Source organism: Onychostoma macrolepis, chromosome 01 (genome assembly GCF_012432095.1).
Source record: "Onychostoma macrolepis isolate SWU-2019 chromosome 01, ASM1243209v1, whole genome shotgun sequence".
Classification (NCBI taxonomy): domain Eukaryota; kingdom Metazoa; phylum Chordata; class Actinopteri; order Cypriniformes; family Cyprinidae; genus Onychostoma; species Onychostoma macrolepis.
The window spans coordinates 9,192,037-9,215,703 of record NC_081155.1 but is presented as its reverse complement, the minus strand read 5'-3'; the positions used below and the strand labels follow the sequence as shown (position 1 = coordinate 9,215,703).

The following is a 23,667-nucleotide window of genomic DNA, read 5'->3' as shown; positions in this document are numbered from 1 at the left end:
TTTATTTGGCGTTTTTGAGAGAGATGTGAGAATGCTTTCACATCGCAGTGCACTGTTAGCTGACAAATCAATTCAAGTATGGCTGAAGAGGTTTTGCTAGCACACTTGGGATATCTGAAGACACTGAGAAGTGCATTTATCAAAAGTAAAAAAAAAAAAGCCAGATGGTTTACATGGACAGCCAAACCAGTTTGACTTTGTTTACTTCATCTGTACTTTGTTTACTCACCTTGAGAGTGAAGGCGTCACATGGCAGCTTTACCTCCAAAATAGTTTACCATTGTCATACTGAATACTTTAAATGACCAAAAGCAAATGTTATGTTGCAGTTTTTTTTCAGAGGTGGAGAAAAAAATATATATATATTGCACTTTGCCAAATGTTGTTTTGTATTAGGTTTGCATTTCTGTAATGTCTGTAACACATCTGTATTAGCAATGATATTGATCATGACGTGATGAAGTGGATGATTAATTAAAATGCATCTGTGAGTAAACAACTTTCTCCTCAGTTTCGTGCTCCGTTCAGAGCGTGTCATTGGAGAGTTTTTGGTTTTGGCTGTGTCAATATTTGCTCTTGAGTTAGCAGATGGTGCTTTGCACTCTCTGATAAGGTTTTTATAAATGATTAAATATATTTGGATAAAAAAAGCGTTGGACTTTCTTTATTGGTCAAAGTTGGTGAATTTATCAGTTTATTTTGATAACATTCTGTATTTAGTTACAATGAAAGCTAAAATCTACCTTTACTTTAATGCACATTCAGTGTACATTATTCCAAAGGGAAAAAAATAATCCTTCACCAAATTGGAATGACTTGCATTTCCTTTGAATCAACTTTATTGACTGATGTCAGCGTTAAGTTTTAACCAATAAGTACATGAGACAAATAACCTTCCACAATCTCAAAGTTCAGTATGGAACGCCAAACTTTCACAATCCAATTAAAACCCAATGGATAATTTTATTCGACTCAGCAATGTTGCCTCAAAAAAATAAAAATAAAAAATTGGGGTGCAAGTGTTGTTTCATGTAGATTTGTAATTGACAATATAAAGAAGTTTTTCAGTATGCTTGATTTGTGATCTAATGTTCAAATCTCTTCTTCAGTTCTGAGACCTTAATGGGAGCCTGGGTTTGTTCTTCTGGTGTTGATGAAACAGGCGATTTCATACTTTGTTCTTCAGTCTGCAGGCCAGTCATTGGTTCCACATTGATTTTGTGGGTTCTGATGGGAGTTTTTAGAGATTTATCCCACCCTGGGGAACCAGAAGTGTCAGCCGAGGACTTGGACTGGAACAGAGCTACGGCAGACAAAATGTTCGGTGATAGAGGTTCAATGCTCTTCTTATCTAGCTCTTCTCTTTTGTCTATCTTTACATTGAGAGAAACAGCAGAGGTGATTCCTTCATTTGTTGGTCCGTTTGGGCCCAAGTCATTTGTCGTCTTATGCTCTTTCTGAAGTTTTTCTTCTTTGTCAGGTTGCATCTCTGTCCTCTCTGTAACTACTGTCTCGGTTTCCAAGCTTTTCAAGCTTTCCTTCATTGTTCCGTTCATTTGTCCATCATTTTTCGACCAGCTGTCCTTTTGCTCCTCCTGAGAACCTACTTCGGGATCCTGAGAAGCATCTTCTAGAATTTGTAGATCTGAACACAGACTTTCCCCTAACTCGGTCAAGTCCTTCTCTAATTCGTTTAGCTCATTTTCTGGCCTGTCAATCAGGACATCAGGCTCCTCCCCCTCACCACCAGGCCCATCCTCTAGCTCCTCCTCCCAGCTCATGAGACTTCCGCTGTTTCCAAAAGAGGGACTTAGACTCTCCTGACTTGGGTTGGTCAGACTCTTCTGAAAGAGAAATAAAATGGTGAGAGTGTGTGGCTTTTTCCACCGATAGGTTCCTTGTGCTGGACTATTTGTCAAGTTTTCAAAAACAGCAGTAAGGTAAGACTGACACAACATTAAATCAATTAATTATTGAAGCCTTTCTTGTTCATGTTGTTTTCATGCAGCAAAGCCATTTTATTTTCTCAGTTCACCTTAAATATGTTTGAAATGATTACTTTAAATTTTAGTCATTAAGTATTTAACCCTTTGATATGATGTAGCTGAATAGCAATGTAATGGTTTCCTTTACTTTTTCACCTTTTAGAGAAAAAACAAAACGAAACACATTTTGGAAATAAAAGGTTGGACTTAAAAGTAACCAGTAATATGCTGTTTAAAGCCACATTACTTTTTATCTAAAAGACCCTAACAGGGGTTCTCCTTAAATTGTTATAATTAAACACATTTAGGTCTCTTTTTCTTCAGTAAGATAATTAAATGTTGGTAAATGATTCAGTCTTATTTTAATATTTATATTTTCCATTTATTTGAATTGTGTTTAAGTAATTTTGTTTTGTGTTATTTATATATATATATATATATATATATATATATATATATATATATATATATATATATATATATATATATATATATATATATATATATATATATATATACACACACACACACACACACACAATTCTGGCATGAAACTCTAGATGGCGCAGTCCAATCAAGATCTACCTGACATGACATCATTATCACATGGCAGAGCTGATTGGTTCTTACCTATCGGTAACCTATGAGCTCGCTGCTCAACATTTAAATACTTAGCATTTCATGTAGCAGCGCACTTCAGAAACCCAACACCTTCCCCAGATCCACCTGTATAGATCTGCTATGAGGTGATCGTGTATGCTATGGGGGTTATTCATATATGTTTTATGTGCAGCAGCAATATTCCCTACATGTTCACCGCAGCATGTTGTGGATGTATTGGCAGTAGCAGATCTATTCCGCCAAGACCAAATACATTAACATTGTCATGTACATTACCATGCAAAACACAAACACACACACACACACACACACGCATATATATATATATATATATATATATATATATGAGATGATTATATAGTTTTTATTAATTTGTAATTTACTTTTAGTACTTCCTGTTTTGGCAACTTTAGCTAAATTTGGAGTATTTTTAAAGGTACTGCTACAATTTTTGAAAGCGTAACATGGTAATGGTTTCCTCAATTAGGATTTCAAAGTGTAAAAATGCATAAACTACTAAACTATTAATATTAAATCAAGCAGAAATGGATCATATTAAAAAAAAGCTAATTTCCCATCTCCAGTTCCTGTACAATTTCTTCTAATTATTAGAAGAAATGTTGCTAGTGTATTTACTATTATTGGAGCTATTTTATGTCAAAAATCATGTGTGGAAAATATTCCGCCATTATAATGCACACTATACAGGGCTAAATATCTTCTGATTGCCAGTGATGTAAAGACTTGACATGGCTCTTAAGGCTGAATGCAGCTTGTTTTTGCAGGTTATGTCAGACACCCTGTCCAGCAACGTTTAGATGTAATGTATGAGAGGATCCAGGCCTTACATGTGAGATGAATTCACTGCTGTCGGAGCTGAAGAGGTCGAGGCTGCGTGTGCTGTACAGTAAACCCGGCTCTCTGGAGCTCTGCGCGCTCAGCGTGTCGAAAATCTCACCGAGCAGGTCCATCTCCTCTGGGTCGGCCAAGAGAGAGAGATCATCATCTTCCTGTAAGTCGCTGGTGCCTGAACACTGGTCAGGACTTTCTGTTACACTGGAAAGGGAAATGCATTGTTAAAAAAAACAAACAAACAAAAAACATAAATGGCAAGGTGTCCATGCATCTGTGTCCTCTCATCTCACTTGTCCTCATAGGTGGTGTTGTCGTCCTCTGTTTGTTGTTCATTGCCCTGGTGGCTGGGATGCTTGCGTGTAGGCCGGCGTGGTCGAGACTGAGAAACAAAGCATGATAGAAAGTGTAGAAAAACAAACCATATTTAGGAAGTAAAGTGAATCTGTTGTATTGTGGCTGAACACAAGGTGGAGCCAAACTGCATGAATTATATACATTAGCCCAGTATACAGTGTATATACAGGTGCTGGTCATATAATTAGAATATCATCAAAAAGTTGATTTATTTCACTAATTCCATTCAAAAAGTGAAACTTGTATATTATATTCATTCATTACACACAGACTGATATATTTCAAATGTTTATTTCTTTTAATTTTGATGATTAGAGCTTACAGCTCATGAAAGTCAAAAATCAGTATCTCAAAATATTAGAATATTTACATTTGAGTTTGAATAAATGACCGTCCCTACAGTATAAATTCTGGGTATCTCTTTTTCTTTGAAACCACAATAATGGGGAAGACTGCTGACTTGGCAATGATCCAGAAGATGAACATTGACACCCTCCACAAAGAGGGTAAGTCACAGAAGGTCATTACTGAAAGGTGTGGCTGTTTACAGAGTGCTGTATCAAAGCATATTAAATGCAAAGTTGACTGGAAGGAAGAATTTGGGTAGGAAAAGGTGCACAAGCAACAGGGATGACCGCAAGCTTGAGAATACAGTCAAGCAAAGCCGATTCAAACACTTGGGAGAGCTTCACAAGGAGAGAACTGAAGCTGGAGTCAGTGCATCAAGAGTCACCACGCTCAGACGTCTTCAGGAAAAGGGCTACCAAGCCACTTCTGAACCAGAGACGACGTCAGAAGCATCTTACCTGGGCTAAGGAGAAAAAGAACTGGACTGTTGCTCAGTGGGCCAAAGTCCTCTTTTCAGAAGAAAGTAAATTTTACATTTCATTTGGAAGTCAAGGTCCCAGAGTCTGAAGGAAGAGTGGAGAGGCACAGAATCCATGTTGCTTGAAGTCCAGTGTGAAGTCTCCACAGTCAGTGATGATTTGGGCTGCCATGTCATCTGCTGGTGTTGGTCCACTGTGTTTTCTGATGTCCACAGTCAACGCAGCCATCTACCAGCACTTCATGCTTCCTTCTGTTGACAAGCTTTATGGAGATGCTGATTTCATTTTCCAGCAGGACTTGGCACCTGTCCACACTGCCAAAGGTACCAAAAGCTGGTTCAATAACCATAGTGTTACTGTGCTTGATTGGCCAGCAAACTCGCCTGACCTGAACCCCATAGAGAATCTATGGGGTATTGTTAAGAGGAAGATGAGAGACACCAGACCCAACAATGCAGAAGAGCTGAAGGCCACTATCAGAGCAACCTGGGCTCTCATAACACCTGAACAGTGCCACAGACTGATCGACTCCATGCCACGCCGCATTGCTGCAGTAATTCAGGCAAAAGGAGCCCCAACTAAGTATTGAGTGCTGTACATGCTCATACTTTTCATTTTCATACTTTTCAGTTGGCCAAGATTTCTAAAAATCCTTTCTTTGTATTGGTCTTAAGTAATATTCTAATATTTTGAGATACTGATTTTTGACTTTCATGAGCTGTAAGCTCTAATCATCAAAATGAAAAGAAATAAACATTTGAAATATATCAGTCTGTGTGTAATGAATGAATATAATATACAAGTTTCACTTTTTGAATGGAATTAGTGAAATAAATCAACTTTTTGATGATATTCTAATTATATGACCAGCACCTGTATATTAGTAAGTTTAAAGTACTTATGAACTGTTTTCAACATTGATAATAATCAGCATTTTTTTGAGCAGTAAATCAGCATATTAGAATGCTTTCTGAAGGATCCTGGCCAAATTCCCGCCACTGGCCCTTGTCAATCATGGCCTCCTAATAATCCCCATCCACTTGATTGGCTCTATCTCTCTCTCCTCTCCACCTGTAGCTGGTGTGTGGTGAGCGCACTGGCGCCGTTGTCCTGTGGCTGCCGTCGCATCATCCAAGTGGATGCTGCACACTGGTGGTGGTTGAGGAGAGACCCCCCACATGATTGTAAAGCGCTTTGGGTGTATAGCAATACACAATAAAAGCGCTATATAAATGCTTCATTCATTCATTCATTCATTCATCATGTGGCACTGAAGACACTGAAAATTCAGCTTTGATTATAGCAATAAATTACATTTTACAATATATTCACACGTAAAACAGTTCACAAATTCTGTTCTCTTCAGTTCTGAAATTGTAATAATATTATACAATATTGCTGATTTTACTGGATTTTTCAAATCAAATAAATGCATCCTTGGTGAGCGGAAGATACTTCTTTCAAAAACAACAAAATCGACCCCCAACTTCTGACCGGTAACATACAGTATGTTTAGCTTTATGTCATCATTTTTGCGCAGTTTAGTTTGGATGCCTTCAGGTGTCACTCACCCTGCCAAAGTGCTGTGTGATTGGTAGACGATTCTGAAGGCAGTCTGATTGGATGAGGCGATATGTGTGCGTTCCACACACAGACCCGCCCCTCTGTAGCATATGAGGCTCACTTTGGTCCTGAAAGGGAAAATGCCAACAATCAAACATAAACATTCCAGATGTGCATTAAATCACATATTTAGTACCCACAGATGAAACACATGCAGTATAAGGAATATAAACTGACCTTTGATGACAGGAGGTTTTTCAGCCCAAATTTGCTGTGATATTTGGTCTGAGATATAAAGAGATTTATGTCATGCAAGAACAATCAAAATTGAAACCGTATTCATGTAATATTTAATAATGCACAACAGCACATTACAAATGAATACAATTATGTTAAAGTTAGATTTTTGTTTTAAAGAAATCAATGCTTTTATTCAGCACAGACAAAATGAAAAGTGACAGTAAAGACATTTAAAAGATATCTATTTTAAATAAATGTTGCTATTTTATATGCAAAATATCATGGTTTCCGCAACAAGAGTTTTAAACATTTGATAATAATCAGAAATGTTTCATAATAGTCCGAATGATTTCTAAAGGATAATATGACAATGAAGACTGGAGTAATGATGCTGAAAATGCAGTGTTGATCACAGAAATAAATTACATTTGAACATATTCATATAGAAAACAGCAATTTTAAACTGTAATAAAATTTCACATTAATGTACTGTATATAACGGCATACAATATTTGAAAATGTAATTATATTTTACGATAGTACTGTTTTTACAATATTTTTGATCAAATCGGTGAGCAGAGGAAACTTATTTCAAAAGCATTTCAAAAATCTTAGCAACCCCCCCCCCCCCCCCAAATTTTTGAACAGTACTGTATAAATACTCACTGCTTTGTTCGCTGTAGTCTTCCATGTCACAATCAGAGCTCCACCCCCTTTCTGTGGGGAGAGAATGTAGCTTTTTTGAAATCCAATGTTGTGTAAAACAACTTTTGTAAGTCTAATTTAATTATGAGTTATGAAGAAAAAAAAAACATGTTGGATGTCCATTCTAGTTTATTTGTCTGACTGGAAATGGAGGGTCAAGCATGCTCTGCAGTAAACTGAACATTACCGTACTAGAACTTGTACATAATCTGTTACACTCTTCACGGTGCTTCACGATGCCATAGAATAACCTTTTTCGTCTAAATGGTTCCATAAAGAACCTTTAACATGTGAAGAGCCTTTCTGTTTCACAAAAGCTTCTTTGTGGCGAAAGAAGGTTCTTCAGATTATAAAAAGGTAAGAAAGAGATGGTTCTTTGAAGAACCTTGGACTGAATGGTTCTTTGTGGAACCAAAAATGGTTCTTCTATGGCATCGCTGTGAAGAGCCTTTTAAGCACCTTTATTTTTTATGAGTGTATACTGAAAATAGTGTGCGCCGTATGCATACTGTAGAAATCATGAGAGTAGTATGGTTATCTTCCAGAGTTGCGTCTTGTTTAAAGTTCCTGTACGAGTTTAACCTACCTTTAAATTTCCCACCCATTGTCGTCGCAGTTTAGAGCCACCTGAGAGGAATCACCAACAGAAGGGGTGTTAAAATGAGCAACCAAACAAGCAAGTCTAATTCTGTGACAAATGTAAACACGCACCAGATGAAGCACCACACTGAAGCACCTCTTCCTCAAACACGTCATCCGGCTCTTTGCCCTGGACCAGCATTTTCAGCCGGTCGTCAATAAACTGAGAACAAAATGACATTATAATGGGAGAAACAATACAGCCGTGCAACTTGAATGCCATTTGCTTTTCAAGACTGGGAAGGCACTAAATAACCATTGGTTCACTGCATATTTATAACCAGTCATATGAAGTTGGAATATGTGCATATGTGCATAAGTGATTTTATGTCCATAGAAAGCACATTAAATGTAAGTAAAGTGTCTAATTTTGTGTAATTAGTCTTTTAATGTCATAAATAGATTTTTGTTGTAAATATGCCTGACTTGATTGTTACACCGAATGACATTTTAGTGTGTGTCTTCTGTAAATCAGGGAAACATGTATGATATTTATTTTTTTGCTCATAAAACAAAAACAAAATTGCAATTCAGTTAAACAGAAAACTTTAAAAAAAATTTGGGGGGAGGGGAAAAAAACAACAACAATTTAAAGCAGTATTACACTTATTGTTGGTAACACTTTACAATAAGGTTCATTAGTTAACATTAGTTAACATGAACTAAGAATGAACAGTACTTCTACAACATTTATTAATCTTAGTTGGTTAATTTCAGCATTTACTAATGCATTATTAAAATCGCAAGTTTTGTTTGTTAACATTAATGCACTGTGAACTAACAATGAATGACTGTATTTTTATTAACTAACATTAACAAAGATGAATAAAGAGTGTAATAAATGTAGTTCATTGTTCGTTCATGTTAATTAATACATTAACTAATGTTAACAAATGACACCTTATTGTAAAGTGTTACCTTATTGTTTTTATGCTTAAACCCTTTTTCGTCTTTGACCCATATACAAATAGAAAAAGTAAATGTGTATTTTGCATGGCCGTAGGTTTGCTTTTGACATTGGCGGGGACACAATAGAACCAACCCCCCCCCCAAAACAAAACACCCAATCATTTCGTACTTTTGTCTATAAACCTTGGACCGCAGTTTCATGTCATTGCTATAGTAAGGAACACAACTTTCACGCACATCTGATTGACAGATAAACCGCACGCTCTTATTTCAGTGTTGTTTTTTGGTATTTTGCAGATATTTCAGCAACAGTTTGCTGTACATTCCGTTTAAAAACATTAAGTTAAATTTAAAGACTGTCCGCGACCGCGGCGACTCAGGACGCTGTTCCAAATCTTGCCGCACCACAAAGTGCCACTCACAAAGGCTAGTTTCCCATAAAATCACATTATGTTCGTCCCAAATTACTGTAAATGTACATAATGACTTCATTCTAGGCTGGAAGATTGTATGTCGTGCATCTTTCAGCTTGACTTTTGTCTTTCTGTCTGAATGCATTATACAGAGAGCTAATAATAGCCATAGATCGCGCTTTCTCTTTCCGTTTGCTCTGTTTTGTCAAACACCGTCAAACTAATTCAAACTTTGTTGATTCCTGAAGTGAACTTTTCTATTAACTGTTTTGGACTGCTGTCTTGATGAATTTGGTGCGATGTGAGCGTTAGACTCGGTGCTGCCATACGTACGTACAACACAGCCCTCAGAATTGACATTACAGGCAAAAGCTTTTTTTTTTTATTTCATGCAGTGTAACTGCTGATGTTGCGTTTATGTATTTGCAGTTACCTCTTTGAAACACTGCAGGTGAACCGCGCTCTCCAGAAACTCCCGCATGCTTTGAGACTTATGACTGAGAAACAGCTCGTTGCAGAACACCACCGGCCCTTCCTTCAACATACGAGAGAGGAGCACTGAAGTAATTGTTTATAAAACTCAAGGAGATGTTCTCACGTGAACGTGCGTCACTCACGGCAGACGACTGTAAGGCGTCCCTGTATCCTCCGAACAGCAGAGCCTGCGCTCGGAGGAAAGCGTGCGCGACCCCTGACCCGGCCGATGCCGCCTGTCTCTTCAGCCTGACCTTCAGTCCCGCCACCTGCAGCAACAGAGTTCACCGTAAACCATCATCCTTCCTGAGTCAGAGATCTGTGAGGAGTAAAGAGTCTCACCACGTCAGCCGGAATCTTTTTCAGGTCCTCATGGGGCGACTCCAGGGTGTTGGTGTCCACGTTCAGTATGACCACGTCCTCCAGAGCTCCACTCCTCACTCTCTGGCACACACAAACACACAGAGAGAGCTGCAGGGTGAGTGTTTGCGTGACTAAGTGCCAGTGTGAAGGAAAACTATGGGACGAGGGAAGTGTCATACCTCTGCCAGGCTGGAGTGAATTCCAATGAGGTACGGCATCGGTGCGCTAAAAACGGTAAATGTGAGATGAAATTAGGCGGCGTTCAAACAGGACAGGTTGTATCTGCACTGTTTTAGTCATTCACCTAATGGCCTTTTTTAATATTTTATAGCTTTTGACACTCGTTGAGGCTGACACTAGTCTTTTAATTGTTTTTATTTGTATGCATAAATCCTGCAATATGCAATAATATTTTGTCTTTTTTTTTGTTCTTGTTAATTGAAGATGCTGTTCTAACTCAGTGGTTCTTAAATTCTTTATATAACTCTCTTTATTTGAACTCTTTAATATTAATTTGTTATTGGTTGTTACCAAACCAAATGAAGTGTTATTAGTAATAGTTCACAAAATAAAAATAAAATAATAATATTCAATATCGTTTTATTATATATATATATATATATATATACATATATATATATATATATATATACACTCTCAGAAATAAAGGTACAGAAGCTGTCACTGGGGCTGTACCCTTTCAAAAAAGTACATGTTTGTACCTAAAGGGTCCATTTTGGTACTTTAAAAGTACATATTAGCAGAGGCGGACAATCCAGGGGTCAGAAAGTAAAAGTCCTGCCATATGTTTGTTCCACCCATGAACTCAGCAGCTGATTTCACCAGAGGAGGAACCAAGTCATTCCTTTCAAGTCACAAGCAAGTCTCAAGTCAAATCCCAAGTCCTCAAAGAGTTAAAGTTAATGAGATAATTAAGTGTCTAATTAAATTATGATTGTGCATTAATGATGAACACCTGCTATTATTGAGAATCACAGAGGATCAGATGTTGATGTTTTATTGGTTAAAAGGATGCCACCATCATGGAGAGCAGTGTTTGCTTTAGTTGGGCTCTTGACCCTTTTAATAACTCAAAGTAATTTGCTTTTAAGCAAGTGCAATATTGTTTCACAACAAACATTTGTGCATTGCTGAATCAAGAACTTGATGTAGCAGTTTAGTTTACACTTTCTGCTTTTAAATCATTTAAATGAGCATCATGAAGGTGTCTCGCTTTGGTTTATTGAGTGATATTCAGCTATTACTGAATTTCAGGAAAAAAAAGTCCTACCAAACAAATGCTACTGTAGTGATTACATATGAGGAAGAACAGCATCAGCTCAGGCTTTTAGACATGAACACTTATCATATGATCCTCAACGGTGGTGACAATAATAATTCATACTGCAGTGCATGATGGGAGTTTTTACTATGGTCTTACCCAGCATACATTGCAGCATGAAGAATTTTGTTGGTTGTCACCATTGTTGAGATTCATATTCTGGTTCATTATGTCTGCGTGCGTCTAAATAGCAGAAGAGTTAAGTGTTTATATGCATTAAATGCAGTCGATTTCAAATGAATTCATCATAACTATTAGAACAACAAGTTTCTTGCACGCTATTTCACAAGATTGATTTTTCAAAACCTAAACATACAACACAAAGAATAAGAAAACAAACAATCAGTACAGCTGTAAAAGCATGGTTTCTCATTGTGCAGCCCTGATCTCTTTACTTTACAGCAACACATGTAATGCTGCAAAGAGAGATCTAACACAGGAGTCAAAGGCCAAGAGCCCAACTAAAGCACACACTGATCTACATGATGGTGGCATCATTTTAACCATTAAAACATTAATATCTGATCCTCTGTAATTCTCAATAACAGCAGGTGTTCATCACTAATGCACAATCATAATTTAATTAGACACTTAATTATCTCATTAACTTTAACTCTTTGAGGACTTGGGATTTGACTTGAGACTTGCTTGTGACTTGAAAGGAATGACTTGGTTCTTCCTCTGGTGAAATCAGCTGCAGAGTTCATGGGTGCAATAAACACATGGCAGGACTTTTACTTTCTGACCCCTGGATTGTCCGCCTCTGCTAATATGTACTTTTAAAGTACCAAAATGGACCCTTTAGGTACAAACATGTACCTTTTTGAAAGGGTACAGCCCCAGTGACAGCTTCTGTACCTTTATTTCTGAGAGTGTATATATATATATACTGTATATATATAATGTGTCTTGTTATTAAATATTTAATTGTGTTTTTTTGTTGTTGTTGTTGTTGTTATTTATCTAAAACATTGTTTTGGCTCAGTGTTGTTTTTTTTTTTTTTTTTTCAAAGACTCTGATTCTAAGACCCCCACATTTCAGCACAATAAATAATTATTTATATAAAAATAATAATAAAAAAACAATTAGATTTTTAATCAAGCACTTTAATTTAGATTGTTTTAATGCATTAATAATGATATTAATATTAACTGTAGATAAACCAAAAGGTTTTAGTAGCCAAACCAAACTAAATGTTATCAATACTGGTTCACATAGGCTGCTGCTCGTCTTTTCTTTAATAGATTTTATTCTTATGTTAGTACATTTTTGTAAGCTTTTCTTATTTATTGAAGACATTGTTCTAGCCTTGGTGGTTCTTAACCCCTTAACTGTCACCCACAGTTTTGAACAGAGACATTATAGTGCACTATCCAAACTTAATTTTTATAATTCATGAATGAAAATATTTTGTAACATGATTTTAATGTAGCATTTACATGGTAATGCAATGTCTGATTTTAAAATGGGTTTCAAAGGATGAATTTTGAAATTTTAAGTTTTCTACTGATAAATAATTTCTTATGATTTCTAATTCGTGATAGAGAAAAAGGCAACTAAGAAGACTTTCTGTGACAAAGGTCAGAATTCATGTCATGATGTAGATTTTTTCAGGTGCACTCTTGTCATAAACAGAGGTGTCAAATCCAGGGTCAGAAAGTAAAAGTCCTGCCATATGTTTGTTCCACCCATGAACTCAGCAGCTGATTTCACCAGAGGAGGAACCAAGTCATTCCTTTCAAGTCACAAGCAAGTCTCAAGTCAAATCCCAAGTCCTCAAAGAGTTAAAGTTAATGAGATAATTAAGTGTCTAATTAAATTATGATTGTGCATTAATGATGAACACCTGCTATTATTGAGAATCACAGAGGATCAGATGTTGATGTTTTATTGGTTAAAATGATGCCACCATCATGGAGAGCAGTGTTTGCTTTAGTTGGGCTCTTGACCCTTTTAATAACTCAAAGTAATTTGCTTTTAAGCAAGTGCAATATTGTTTCACAACAAACATTTGTGCATTGCTGAATCAAGAGCTTGATGTAGCAGTTTAGTTTACACTTTCTGCTTTTAAATCATTTAAATGAGCATCATGAAGGTGTCTCGCTTTGGTTTATTGAGTGATATTCAGCTATTACTGAATTTCAGGAAAAAAAAGTCCTACCAAACAAATGCTACTGTAGTGATTACATATGAGGAAGAACAGCATCAGCTCAGGCTTTTAGACATGAACACTTATCATATGATCCTCAACGGTGGTGACAATAATAATTCATACTGCAGTGCATGATGGGAGTTTTTACTATGGTCTTACCCAGCATACATTGCAGCATGAAGAATTTTGTTGGTTGTCACCATTGTTGAGATTCATATTCTGGTTCATTATGTCTGCGTGCGTCTAAATAGCAGAAGAGTTTAAGTGTTTATATGCATTAAATACAGTCGATTTCAAATGAATTCATCATAACTATTAGAACAACAAGTTTCTTGCACGCTATTTCACAAGATTGATTTTTCAAAACCTAAACATACAACACAAAGAATAAGAAAACAAACAATCAGTACAGCTGTAAAAGCATGGTTTCTCATTGTGCAGCCCTGATCTCTTTACTTTACAGCAACACATGTAATGCTGCAAAGAGAGATCTAACACAGGAGTCAAAGGCCAAGAGCCCAACTAAAGCACACACTGATCTACATGATGGTGGCATCATTTTAACCATTAAAACATTAATATCTGATCCTCTGTAATTCTCAATAACAGCAGGTGTTCGTCACTAATGCACAATCATAATTTAATTAGACACTTAATTATCTCATTAACTTTAACTCTTTGAGGACTTGGGATTTGACTTGAGACTTGCTTGTGACTTGAAAGGAATGAGTTGGTTCGTCCTCTGGTGAAATCAGCTGCAGAGTTCATGGGTGCAATAAACATATGGCAGGACTTTACTTTCTGACCCTGGATTGTCCGCCTCTGCTAATATGTACTTTTAAAGTACCAAAATGGACCCTTTAGGTACAAACATGTACCTTTTGAAAGGGTACAGCCCCAGTGACAGCTTCTGTACCTTTATTTCTGAGAGTGTATATATATATATATATACTGTATATATATAATGTGTCTTGTTATTAAATATTTAATTGTGGTTTTTTGTTGTTGTTGTTGTTGTTATTTATCTAAATCATTGTTTTGGCTCAGTGTTGTTTTTTTTTTTTTTCAAAGACTCTGATTCTAAGACCCCACATTTCAGCACAATAAATAATTATTTATATAAAAATAATAATAAAAACAATTAGATTTTTAATCAAGCACTTTAATTTAGATTGTTTTAATGCATTAATAATGATATTAATATTAACTGTAGATAAACCAAAAGGTTTTAGTAGCCAAACCAAACTAAATGTTATCAATACTGGTTCACATAGGCTGCTGCTCGTCTTTTCTTTAATAGATTTTATTCTTATGTTAGTACATTTTGTAAGCTTTTCTTATTTATTGAAGACATTGTTCTAGCCTTGGTGGTTCTTAACCCCTTAACTGTCACCCACAGTTTTGAACAGAGACATTATAGTGCACTATCCAAACTTAATTTTTTATAATTCATGAATGAAAATATTTTGTAACATGATTTTAATGTAGCATTTACATGGTAATGCAATGTCTGATTTTAAAATGGGTTTCAAAGGATGAATTTTGAAATTTTAAGTTTTCTACTGATAAATAATTTCTTATGATTTCTAATTCGTGATAGAGAAAAAGGCAACTAAGAAGACTTTCTGTGACAAAGGTCAGAATTCATGTCATGATGTAGATTTTTTTCAGGTGCACTCTTGTCATAAACAAAGGTGTCAAATCCAGGGTCAGAAAGTAAAAGTCCTGCCATGTGTTTATTCCACCCATGAACTCATTCCTTTCAAGTCACAAGCAAGTTTCGAGTCAAATCCCAAGACCTCAACGAGTTGAGGTAATTAAGAGATAATTGAGAGACTAATTAAATGATGATTGTGCATTAGTGATGAACACCTGCTGTTACTGTGAATCACAGAGGATCAGATGTTGATGTTTTATTGGTTAAAATGATACCACCATCATGTAGATCAGTGTTTGCTTTAGTTGGGCTCTTGACCCTTGACTCCTGTGTTAGATCTCTCTGTAGCAATGCATGTGCTGTTGAAAAGCGGAGAGATCAGTGCTGTGCAGTGAGCAACTGTTAGTTGTTTTCATGTGATGAGGTAATCATCAGGTGCTTACCTGTTTGCGTCCAATATACTGTATATATGTATATACACATACAACATTTTTCATTTTTATAATTTATGTTCTGCTTTTGAATAAACAACTCTGTGAAACCACAGTACGCAATGAATTTACTGCTGTAGTAGTTATAGAGAAAGAATTTTAAATCTAATGCATTTAAATATTTAAACTCCAGTCCTACTCAGACACACACAGACATCAAGAACCAGCGTATGAATCTCAACAATGGTGACAATCAACAAAATGCTTCATGCTGCAATGCATGCTGGGTAACACCACAGTATGAATAATTATTGTCACCACTGTTGAGGATCGTATGATAAGTGTTCATGTCTAAAAGCCTGAGCAATATAATTCTTAATTTTTTCCAATATTTAATATTACGATGGCATTTGTTTAATAGTAAGTTCCTGCAGTTCTGTAGCTGAATGTCAGTAAATAAACCAAAGAGAGACACCTTCATGATGTTCATTCAAGTGACATAAAAGCCAAAAGTGTAAGCTCACCTGCTCCCTCAAGCTTTTAATTCAGCAATGTGCAAATGTTTGTTGTGAAACAATATTGCAATTGCTTAAAAGCAATCCATTCTCAGTTACTAAAAGGGTCAAGAGCCCAACTAAAGCAAACACTGATCTCCATGATGGTGGCATCATTTTAACCAATAAAACATCAACATCTGATCCTCTGTAATTCTCAATAACAGCAGGTGTTCATCACTAATGCACAATCAACATTTAATTAGTCTCTCAATTATCTCTTAATTACCTCAACTCGTTGAGGTCTTGGGATTTGACTCGAAACTTGCTTGTGACTTGAAAGGAATGAGTTGGTTCCTCCTCTGGTGAAATCAGCTGCTGAGTTCATGGGTGGAATAAACACATGGCAGGACTTTTACTTTCTGACCCTGGATTTGACACCTCTGGTCATAAATTAATCTATTACTTTTCCTACATAATTTTTTAACAGAAAAGTGGTAAAATACCTATTTAGGAGTCTTAGACCTTTCCAACGATATATAGTTTGTCATGATTAGATTAGGATTTAATTGTAAAATAGTGAAGTAAAGGTAGGCGTCCCACAGGGTGGACGGTGACAGTTAAGAGGTTAACCCCTTTAATTGAAAGGCCCCCGTTGTTAAGCACAATAAATAATAATTTGATAAACAAAGAATAAATAAAAATAAAAAAAGAAAGAATAATAAGAAACATAATTACAGTTTCTTGATTTTATGTGTTTCTAGTGCTTTTATTAAGTTAGATTATTGTAATGTATTAATAATAACGTCTCACCAGCAGTAGTCCAGCAGATGAGGAGGCAGCACTGGGATGAAGATGTGTTGCCAGTACATGGGGTACAGCATCCCATTACACGCGTGTATGCAGGCCGTCAGCTGAACACACACACACACGCATGCACACGCACACACACACACACACACACACACACACACACACACACACAAACAATTAACTGCTGTTTGGTGCATGTTTAATGAAGCTGCCTCCCGACTAGATGCAACACAAGACATTTTTAGTGTCAAGTGACTTATCTGCCCTCAGTGAAGGAGGAGCATGCCACATCAAATGACAAATTCTCAGCCAAGCAGAGGACATTTCATTGGTTTTTGGAATTACAAACCAAATGATGTGGTGCAGCTGGTTGAGACAAAAACCGTGATTTGTCACGTGTAGATTCAATGTGTCACTCCTGGTTAGGTGTTAAGGCGTTTTCACACTAGGGTTGAGACAATTGGAAACAAATCCATTTGAGCATTTTTTTTCAGTTTGTTTGGTTGGTGTGAAAAACCACACCACAGTGTGTTTGCGCACAGTACGTATGCAGTTGCCAAATGGTCATCAAGGTAATGATGTGCAATGTGCTTGTTGTAGCGTAAAGCACATGAAATAATTGTTTTTAAATGGACACTTTTCAGTGACTGGAATGATGTGTTTTGATCCAAAGTGAATTACACTATATTCAAGGTATGCATTTCAGTGCATGCATTCCCTTGGGAATCGAACCCATGACCTTGGTGTTGCAAGAGTTTAAGTTTTCACTTTGCGAACCAAGCGTTATCAGTTCTGATTCACAAAGGCACACTGAACTCACAGTGCTGAGTTTGCTGCAGTAAATGAGGATCCGTCTCTCAAACAACATGCTGGCGTAGAGCTGCAGCAGGTTTCCCACATCCACCGCCACCACCAGCTCCGTCAGGTTCCTCTGATACACACACAGACATGCATACCGGTCAAACATGTGGAAAAATTAGGATTTTTAATGTTTTTGAAAGAAGCCTCTTCTACTCACCATGGCTGCATTTATTTGATCAAAAACACAGTAAAAAGAGTTATATTGTCAAACATGATTGTATTTGAAATATAAATTATTTCTGTGATCAAAGCTGAATTTTCAGCATCATTACTTTAGACTTCAGTGTCACATGATCCTTCAGAAATCATTCTAATATGATAATTTGCTGCTCAGGAAACATTCCTGATTATTATCAATGTTAAGAAAAATGTTGTGCTGCTTAATATTTTTGTGGAATCCGTGATAGACTAATTTACATTTACATAACATTTGCATTTAGTCATTTATCAGACACTTTTATCCAAAGCGACTTACAAATGAGGACCATGGACGCAATCAAAATCAACAAAACAGCAATGATATGCAAGTCCTATAACAACTCTCAGCGAGCTTAACACAGTACACGTAGCAAAGTTTTTTTTTTTTATTATATAATAAATAAAAAGAAAACAGACAGAATAGAGAAAGCTAGCGTTAGAGGCTGTTTTTTCCCCCCCAAATATTGTTAATTGTATAATAAATAAAAAGTAAACAAATAAAATACAAAGAGAATAGAGAAGCTGGTGTTAGGTTTTTTTATTTATTATTGTTGTTTTTTTTTTTTAAGAAAACAAGCAGTTAGTAAATGAATAGTATGTAATTGAATCAAGTCTAAAAGGGGCAAGTTGTTGTTGTTTTTTTTTTTAATTTCTAAAGGATCACGTGACACTAAAGTCTGGAGTAAAGATGCAGAAAAAGCAGGTATAAATGATGCCTTAAAATAAATATTTAAATAAAAAGGAATTTTATATTGTCATATTGTTTCATAATATTACCATTTTACTGTATTTTCTGATCAAACAAATGCAGCACATTTAAAAATTAAATTATTATTATTTTTTTTTTTGGACCAGTAGTGTATAAGAACCGATACAAATAAAGAACAAATAAAACCTACACAAACCTACAAAAAAACCTGAATGGAAACAATGGAAAAACTCACACTCTCTGGAATAGAGGGCAGGGCTTTGGGATCTGGCGCGATGAAGTACGGGATCTGATGTGGAAGAAACATTATTCCACAAAAACAAACAGTCAATACCACAAAACCGTGAAAGTAATGTCTTTGGAGTTAGTCTGATCTCAAGGTTCTTAGGATGAACGCTTTGTTATTCATGTTTTCAAAAGGACCCATTAGTGTTTTAGTTAAGCGTTGTTAGAGATCCAGGGTTAGTTTTGGACACTGGATTAGTTCGATCTCACATTATTGATTGTATTAGGATTTATTAGACGCTGGAGTGAAGGTTTAGTCCGGTCGGCTGGTTTTAATGCGGATCGGGGACTCACCCCCTCTGACTCCTCCCCTTTAGAGGCGTGCCCACACATGCCAGGCATACTGCGTCCAATCATTAGCTTCCCTCCCTCAGTGAAGAACACACCAACCTGATTGTGATGTCACACGTGATGTCATAAATGGAACTTCCACCAGCCAATGAGCACTTACCATCTGCAGCGTGATGGAGCCATTGGCCGGAGGCACGGGGTGCTTGTGGAGCACCGAGAGCAGCTCTTTCATCTCGTTGGTCTGGCAGGGCGTTTGAATGAATGAAATGGTGTTAGATAAATGGCCTTTTAAATGTAGATCATCAGGAGACCGTTAAAAGCATACCTGTCCTTTCGTTGAGTAGTCGGCTAGATTATTCAGAAGTTTGTAGAAGACCTCAAACCAGGGCAAATAACTGTGTTGAGAGAGAAATAACACTTTAGTCAGGTCAAACAGCTGGTAAGAGTTTTATGTTACAGCTAACTATAGTATAACATACACCTTACAATGAGCCCTGAAAACTGAAAGCGAAAGTGATGAAGCAGACTGTGAATGAATAAGAGGGGCTTCGTCAATGAGTGTCAATCATCAGTCATTTGTTTTTGGGTGTATTTTATGGGTGTTTGAGACCTGAGGATGCACAAGCAGGTCTGAGAGCTGGAGGTGAGTCTGCAGAAACCGAAGCGCTGACATCCTTCCAGATCGGTCAGGACGAATGTGAAATGCTGCACGGCAACAATATCCTTCACCCTGTCCACCAACCAATCAGCCACAGTTAATCAGTCAAGACATGTAAAAAGGCTGAGCATCCATCTTTAGTAATGAATGAATGATTTTCACCTCTCGATGTCATAAGGGAAGCAGAAGCGAGGCAAGGACTGCAGAGACTCCTGTGTGAGAATAGAAGAAACACCATCAAATACAGGTTCCAAAACAAGGCTTTCACAGCGATGCTATTGAAGAACAATTTTTGGTAAATATTATTTGACAGTTGATTGACATTCATGACAGGTGCCATTGCCAGAAAAGCAAAGTTGTTGCACAAGTGTAAATGGTTATTCTATTTTGATGAAAGATATGTATGTATGTATATATATATATATATATATATATATATATATATATATATAAATTGGGGGTCTTGTGTCTAATTTTACACAATGATTACAAAATTGGTCTCATTTTTAAAAAGGTTTCTATTTAATGAAAAATTAGCCTTATTAAATGAACTATTATAAGTTTTTTTTTTTTTTTTTTCTTCTGGGGCCTGAAATAGATGAATTTTGATCAATATTGATAATTAATATTTTGCTGAATGTGTTTTTGTGCTGGCACCTTGGCTGGTTTAGGTCTGTCATGGATCAATAAATATAACAATAAAACTGCCAGTAGGTGGCAGAAAGTCGAACTATTCGTTCAAAACGGCTGATTCAATAGAAACGAAAGAAGTAAGACCATCTTAATGGACCGTTGAATCCCTGGCTCACTCGATTCGTTCAAAAAGTGATTCATTCACAAAATAAAACACCATTTTGCTATGCACCATTGTATAAAACTAATAGAAACTCATACATGGTTATATTTTGTTTCATTGCTGGAATTATAAGGGCATTCTAACTGTATTCTAATGGGCTTCATTGCGCAGTGAATGCTTTTGGACTCTCAAGACGTGTTTTTTTTTTCTTCTTCTCAAAATTGTATAATGTCAGCTCTCCTATCGTCTCTCAGTCCCTCACAGTCACACACACATTATGTCAGGTGAATGTCTTTAAATTCTAATCAAGGAAAAAATCATAGCTTCTGTTGTTTTCTTTTAAAAGGACTTCAAAAGTTGCGCTTGAACCATTTTGCGTGAAAAATGATGAAATTGCTTTCGCTTGTGCGCAGCTTGTTACAGTACAGAGTTCTGATTGGCCAATCGCCGTTATTTAGTTAGTAAATGATCATGATAGAGAATTTTAACATTTCATTTGCATGACAAGTTTTACGTAATACACAGAATTAACAATCCAAAGGGGATGTTAAGGGGGATGGTGGTTTCCCCCCTCAATTCGAGCCCTGTATATATATATATATATATATATATATATATATAAACATGCATTTATTATTTATAATTTTCCCTAAGTCTTAAAACTTAGCTATTACATTATGAATAGTAGAGGCTATTTATTTTATTTCCTTATTTATTTATTTTGGGCTATTTAATTTAGTTGTGTATTTGTTTTATTCATGCATTTATTTATGCAATTATTTATTTGTGAAATGTTTTTTATTTATTATAATTTTCCCTAATTCTTAAAACGTAGCTATTACATCATGGTAAGCAGAGGCTTGATTTATTTATTTGTGCATTTATTTGTTCATGCAATTATTTATTTATGCAATGTTTTTCTTCTTTTTTTTTTAAATTTTTAAATAAAATTAATTAAAAATAATGCAAATCAATAAATGAAAACAGAAGGAAAGAGCCACAGTGATCCTCGAGTACTAACCTCATCATTAAAGTCTTCAGGGAACTGAAACAGCACATCAGGATCTACTCAAATAGAAAACACACTCAGGCAAGTCAGTCACATCAGTTCATTTCTCAAGTAGAGGATGTGGTTAAAAGTCAGGTCAAAGTTAGACACACATGGTAACCAGTCCAGCTCAGCCTGGTTCTATACAGCCAGACCTCATCTAGACCCGGTCCAACCCTGTCAGTCCCATCTCTCTTCAGACTGTCAGTGTGCTTCCTTTCACCCGTTAGCAGATCACAGCATACTAACTAGTTCCTCTGACTTTTCTCATTCGGATGAGCGTGTATATGCCCTGCTGTGTGGTTTTTCTAGTTCAGTCATGTGACAGGAAGAGCCATTCTCAGAAGAGACAGTTTGTGAGTGTGTGTTTATTACATCAGTTAGTCAGTGTGTGTGTGTGTGTGTGGTACCCACCTTTATCTCTGGCAATTGGACATGAGGCTTGAAAGAACCAGTAGAACGTTTTTTCAGGGTTTTCTCTGAGGACAACAAAACCATGAGCAAAACAGTCATCATAACAAAACTGCCACTAAAATTCCACCAGAAAAAACATTACACTCATCTGATGTGTGAAGCATTAACACTGTAAGAATGACCAGCGACTGAAAGTGATCGGCTCTGAATCATTTTCTGCTGTTCTTCTCACAAGATCTTAAGGCACTTCATTGGTGGAGCAGGATGTGGTTGACTACTAAATTAGAAGCGCATCAACAGAACATATTTCCAGTTATGAGTTTGGCTGTCTGAATAAAATAGCATTATGCAAATATAATAATCCTAACAGAATGTTTGTCTGCTAAAACCAATCAAAGGAGATTATTAAATGACAAAATATCAAGAATGTGATGAGAAATGTTCAAATTGAGATCTTTAATAACAGGTTTTGGCAGATCTGTTGTTTCGCAGGAGAAAAATCGGACTCCATTTGCAATTGAGTTGTAAGAGATCACATTCTTTGTATTGTTCTCTCGCATTGTTCACTCCCAAGAGATGAAAAACCAATAGATGTAGTGTTGATGATGATTACATGTTGATAGTTAATGTGATTCTCCACACCTGTGTGAACTTGAGAACTGACTTCATACAGCTACTAAAAATGACCAGAACAGCAGCCGATTCAAACACACCGAGACTTAAGAACTGATGAAGAAAAATGCATTGAGGTACTTGATCTGATGTTTTTTTCTAATTCCGTGACATTCAGACTTAAAGCCGTTTTGAGGATGCTATGCATTTCCAAAAGCCAGCTGAAATGAAGCAGGGAGAGACGGTGCTTTTGCTTGGAAAAGTGTGCAAACTCTCCATCTGTTCTCCTGCAGATGTCAACTCAAAACTCTCCAAATGTTGCTGTTTTTGTATCTGAGTTTATTCATTGAATTGTGACATGATAGAAAGACTTGCATCCGAGAACGACAGAGCAAGGAAGAGGAAGTAAGACCACAAAGTGAGCAAAGAGAGAGAAATTGGCAGACAAACAGAGATTCTTACTTTATCCTGGAGCCCATGATGCACTTGAATGTTGGGGCCCATTCGGGGGTGTTCAGGGCATCAGCAGACCAAAGTCATTAGATCATTTATTAATGTGCATCGACACACACACTTCTGCACACACACATCCTCACATCAAACAGCCAGTTCCGCCGACTAGCACAGAACTTAAGACAGCACTTCCTGATCTCTGTGTGTGTGTGTGTGTGTGTGTGTGACCTACATGACGTTTGCCGGCCTATTGACACTATAATATTAACTTTTTAATCCCATATTCTCAATAAGAAGTACAATATTTTGCCCTTTGGTAGATCAAGTCTAATCTTTAGGTTGAATCATTTCAGGAACATATTCATTTTAATTAGACTCAAGGGTAGTATTTCAAAATGCTCACTTATTTTTATATGTAACATTGTATGCACTTGTATTATGTTTTATATAGTTTTATTCTATGTTGTTCTTACACATTTATATTATTTTTAACTGGCCTGTCAC

At 36.4% G+C, this 23,667-nt stretch overlaps 1 protein-coding gene and 1 long non-coding RNA gene across 6 annotated transcripts in view; one reads left to right on the top strand and one right to left on the bottom strand.

Moving 5' to 3' along the window:
- Positions 1-816: 816 nt before the first annotated feature.
- dennd1c (DENN domain containing 1C) lies at positions 817-23,427 on the bottom strand. Of its 2 annotated transcripts, XM_058785108.1 has the most exons (23): positions 23,173-23,427; positions 22,099-22,163; positions 21,658-21,701; positions 20,003-20,052; positions 19,793-19,912; positions 19,508-19,577; positions 19,343-19,423; positions 19,186-19,260; positions 18,842-18,895; positions 17,659-17,769; positions 16,839-16,939; positions 10,128-10,173; positions 9,928-10,029; positions 9,729-9,854; positions 9,545-9,646; positions 7,862-7,952; positions 7,737-7,777; positions 7,112-7,162; positions 6,443-6,490; positions 6,214-6,333; positions 3,752-3,840; positions 3,455-3,662; positions 817-1,844 (listed from the first exon to the last, which is right to left on the bottom strand). In XM_058785108.1, exons 1-23 carry the CDS (start codon positions 23,187-23,189, stop codon positions 1,086-1,088), a joined length of 2,571 nt encoding a protein of 856 aa, XP_058641091.1. In that variant the 5' UTR covers positions 23,190-23,427; the 3' UTR covers positions 817-1,085. The 2 variants fall into 2 exon arrangements, with proteins under 2 accessions (XP_058641091.1, XP_058641098.1); XM_058785115.1 differs by lacking the exon at positions 19,186-19,260 and having other exon boundaries at positions 23,173-23,417.
- Positions 1,806-23,667, top strand: part of LOC131545934 (uncharacterized) — a 35,962-nt gene continuing 14,100 nt past the window's right edge. For 3 of the 4 annotated variants that reach the window (XR_009272533.1, XR_009272532.1, XR_009272531.1), the window contains exons 1-2: positions 1,806-1,940; positions 3,392-3,618. This is a non-coding gene — a long non-coding RNA (uncharacterized LOC131545934). Of the gene's footprint in view, positions 1,941-3,391; positions 3,619-9,540; positions 9,681-23,667 lie in introns of those variants that run through there. The other variant, XR_009272530.1, reaches the window with a different exon arrangement.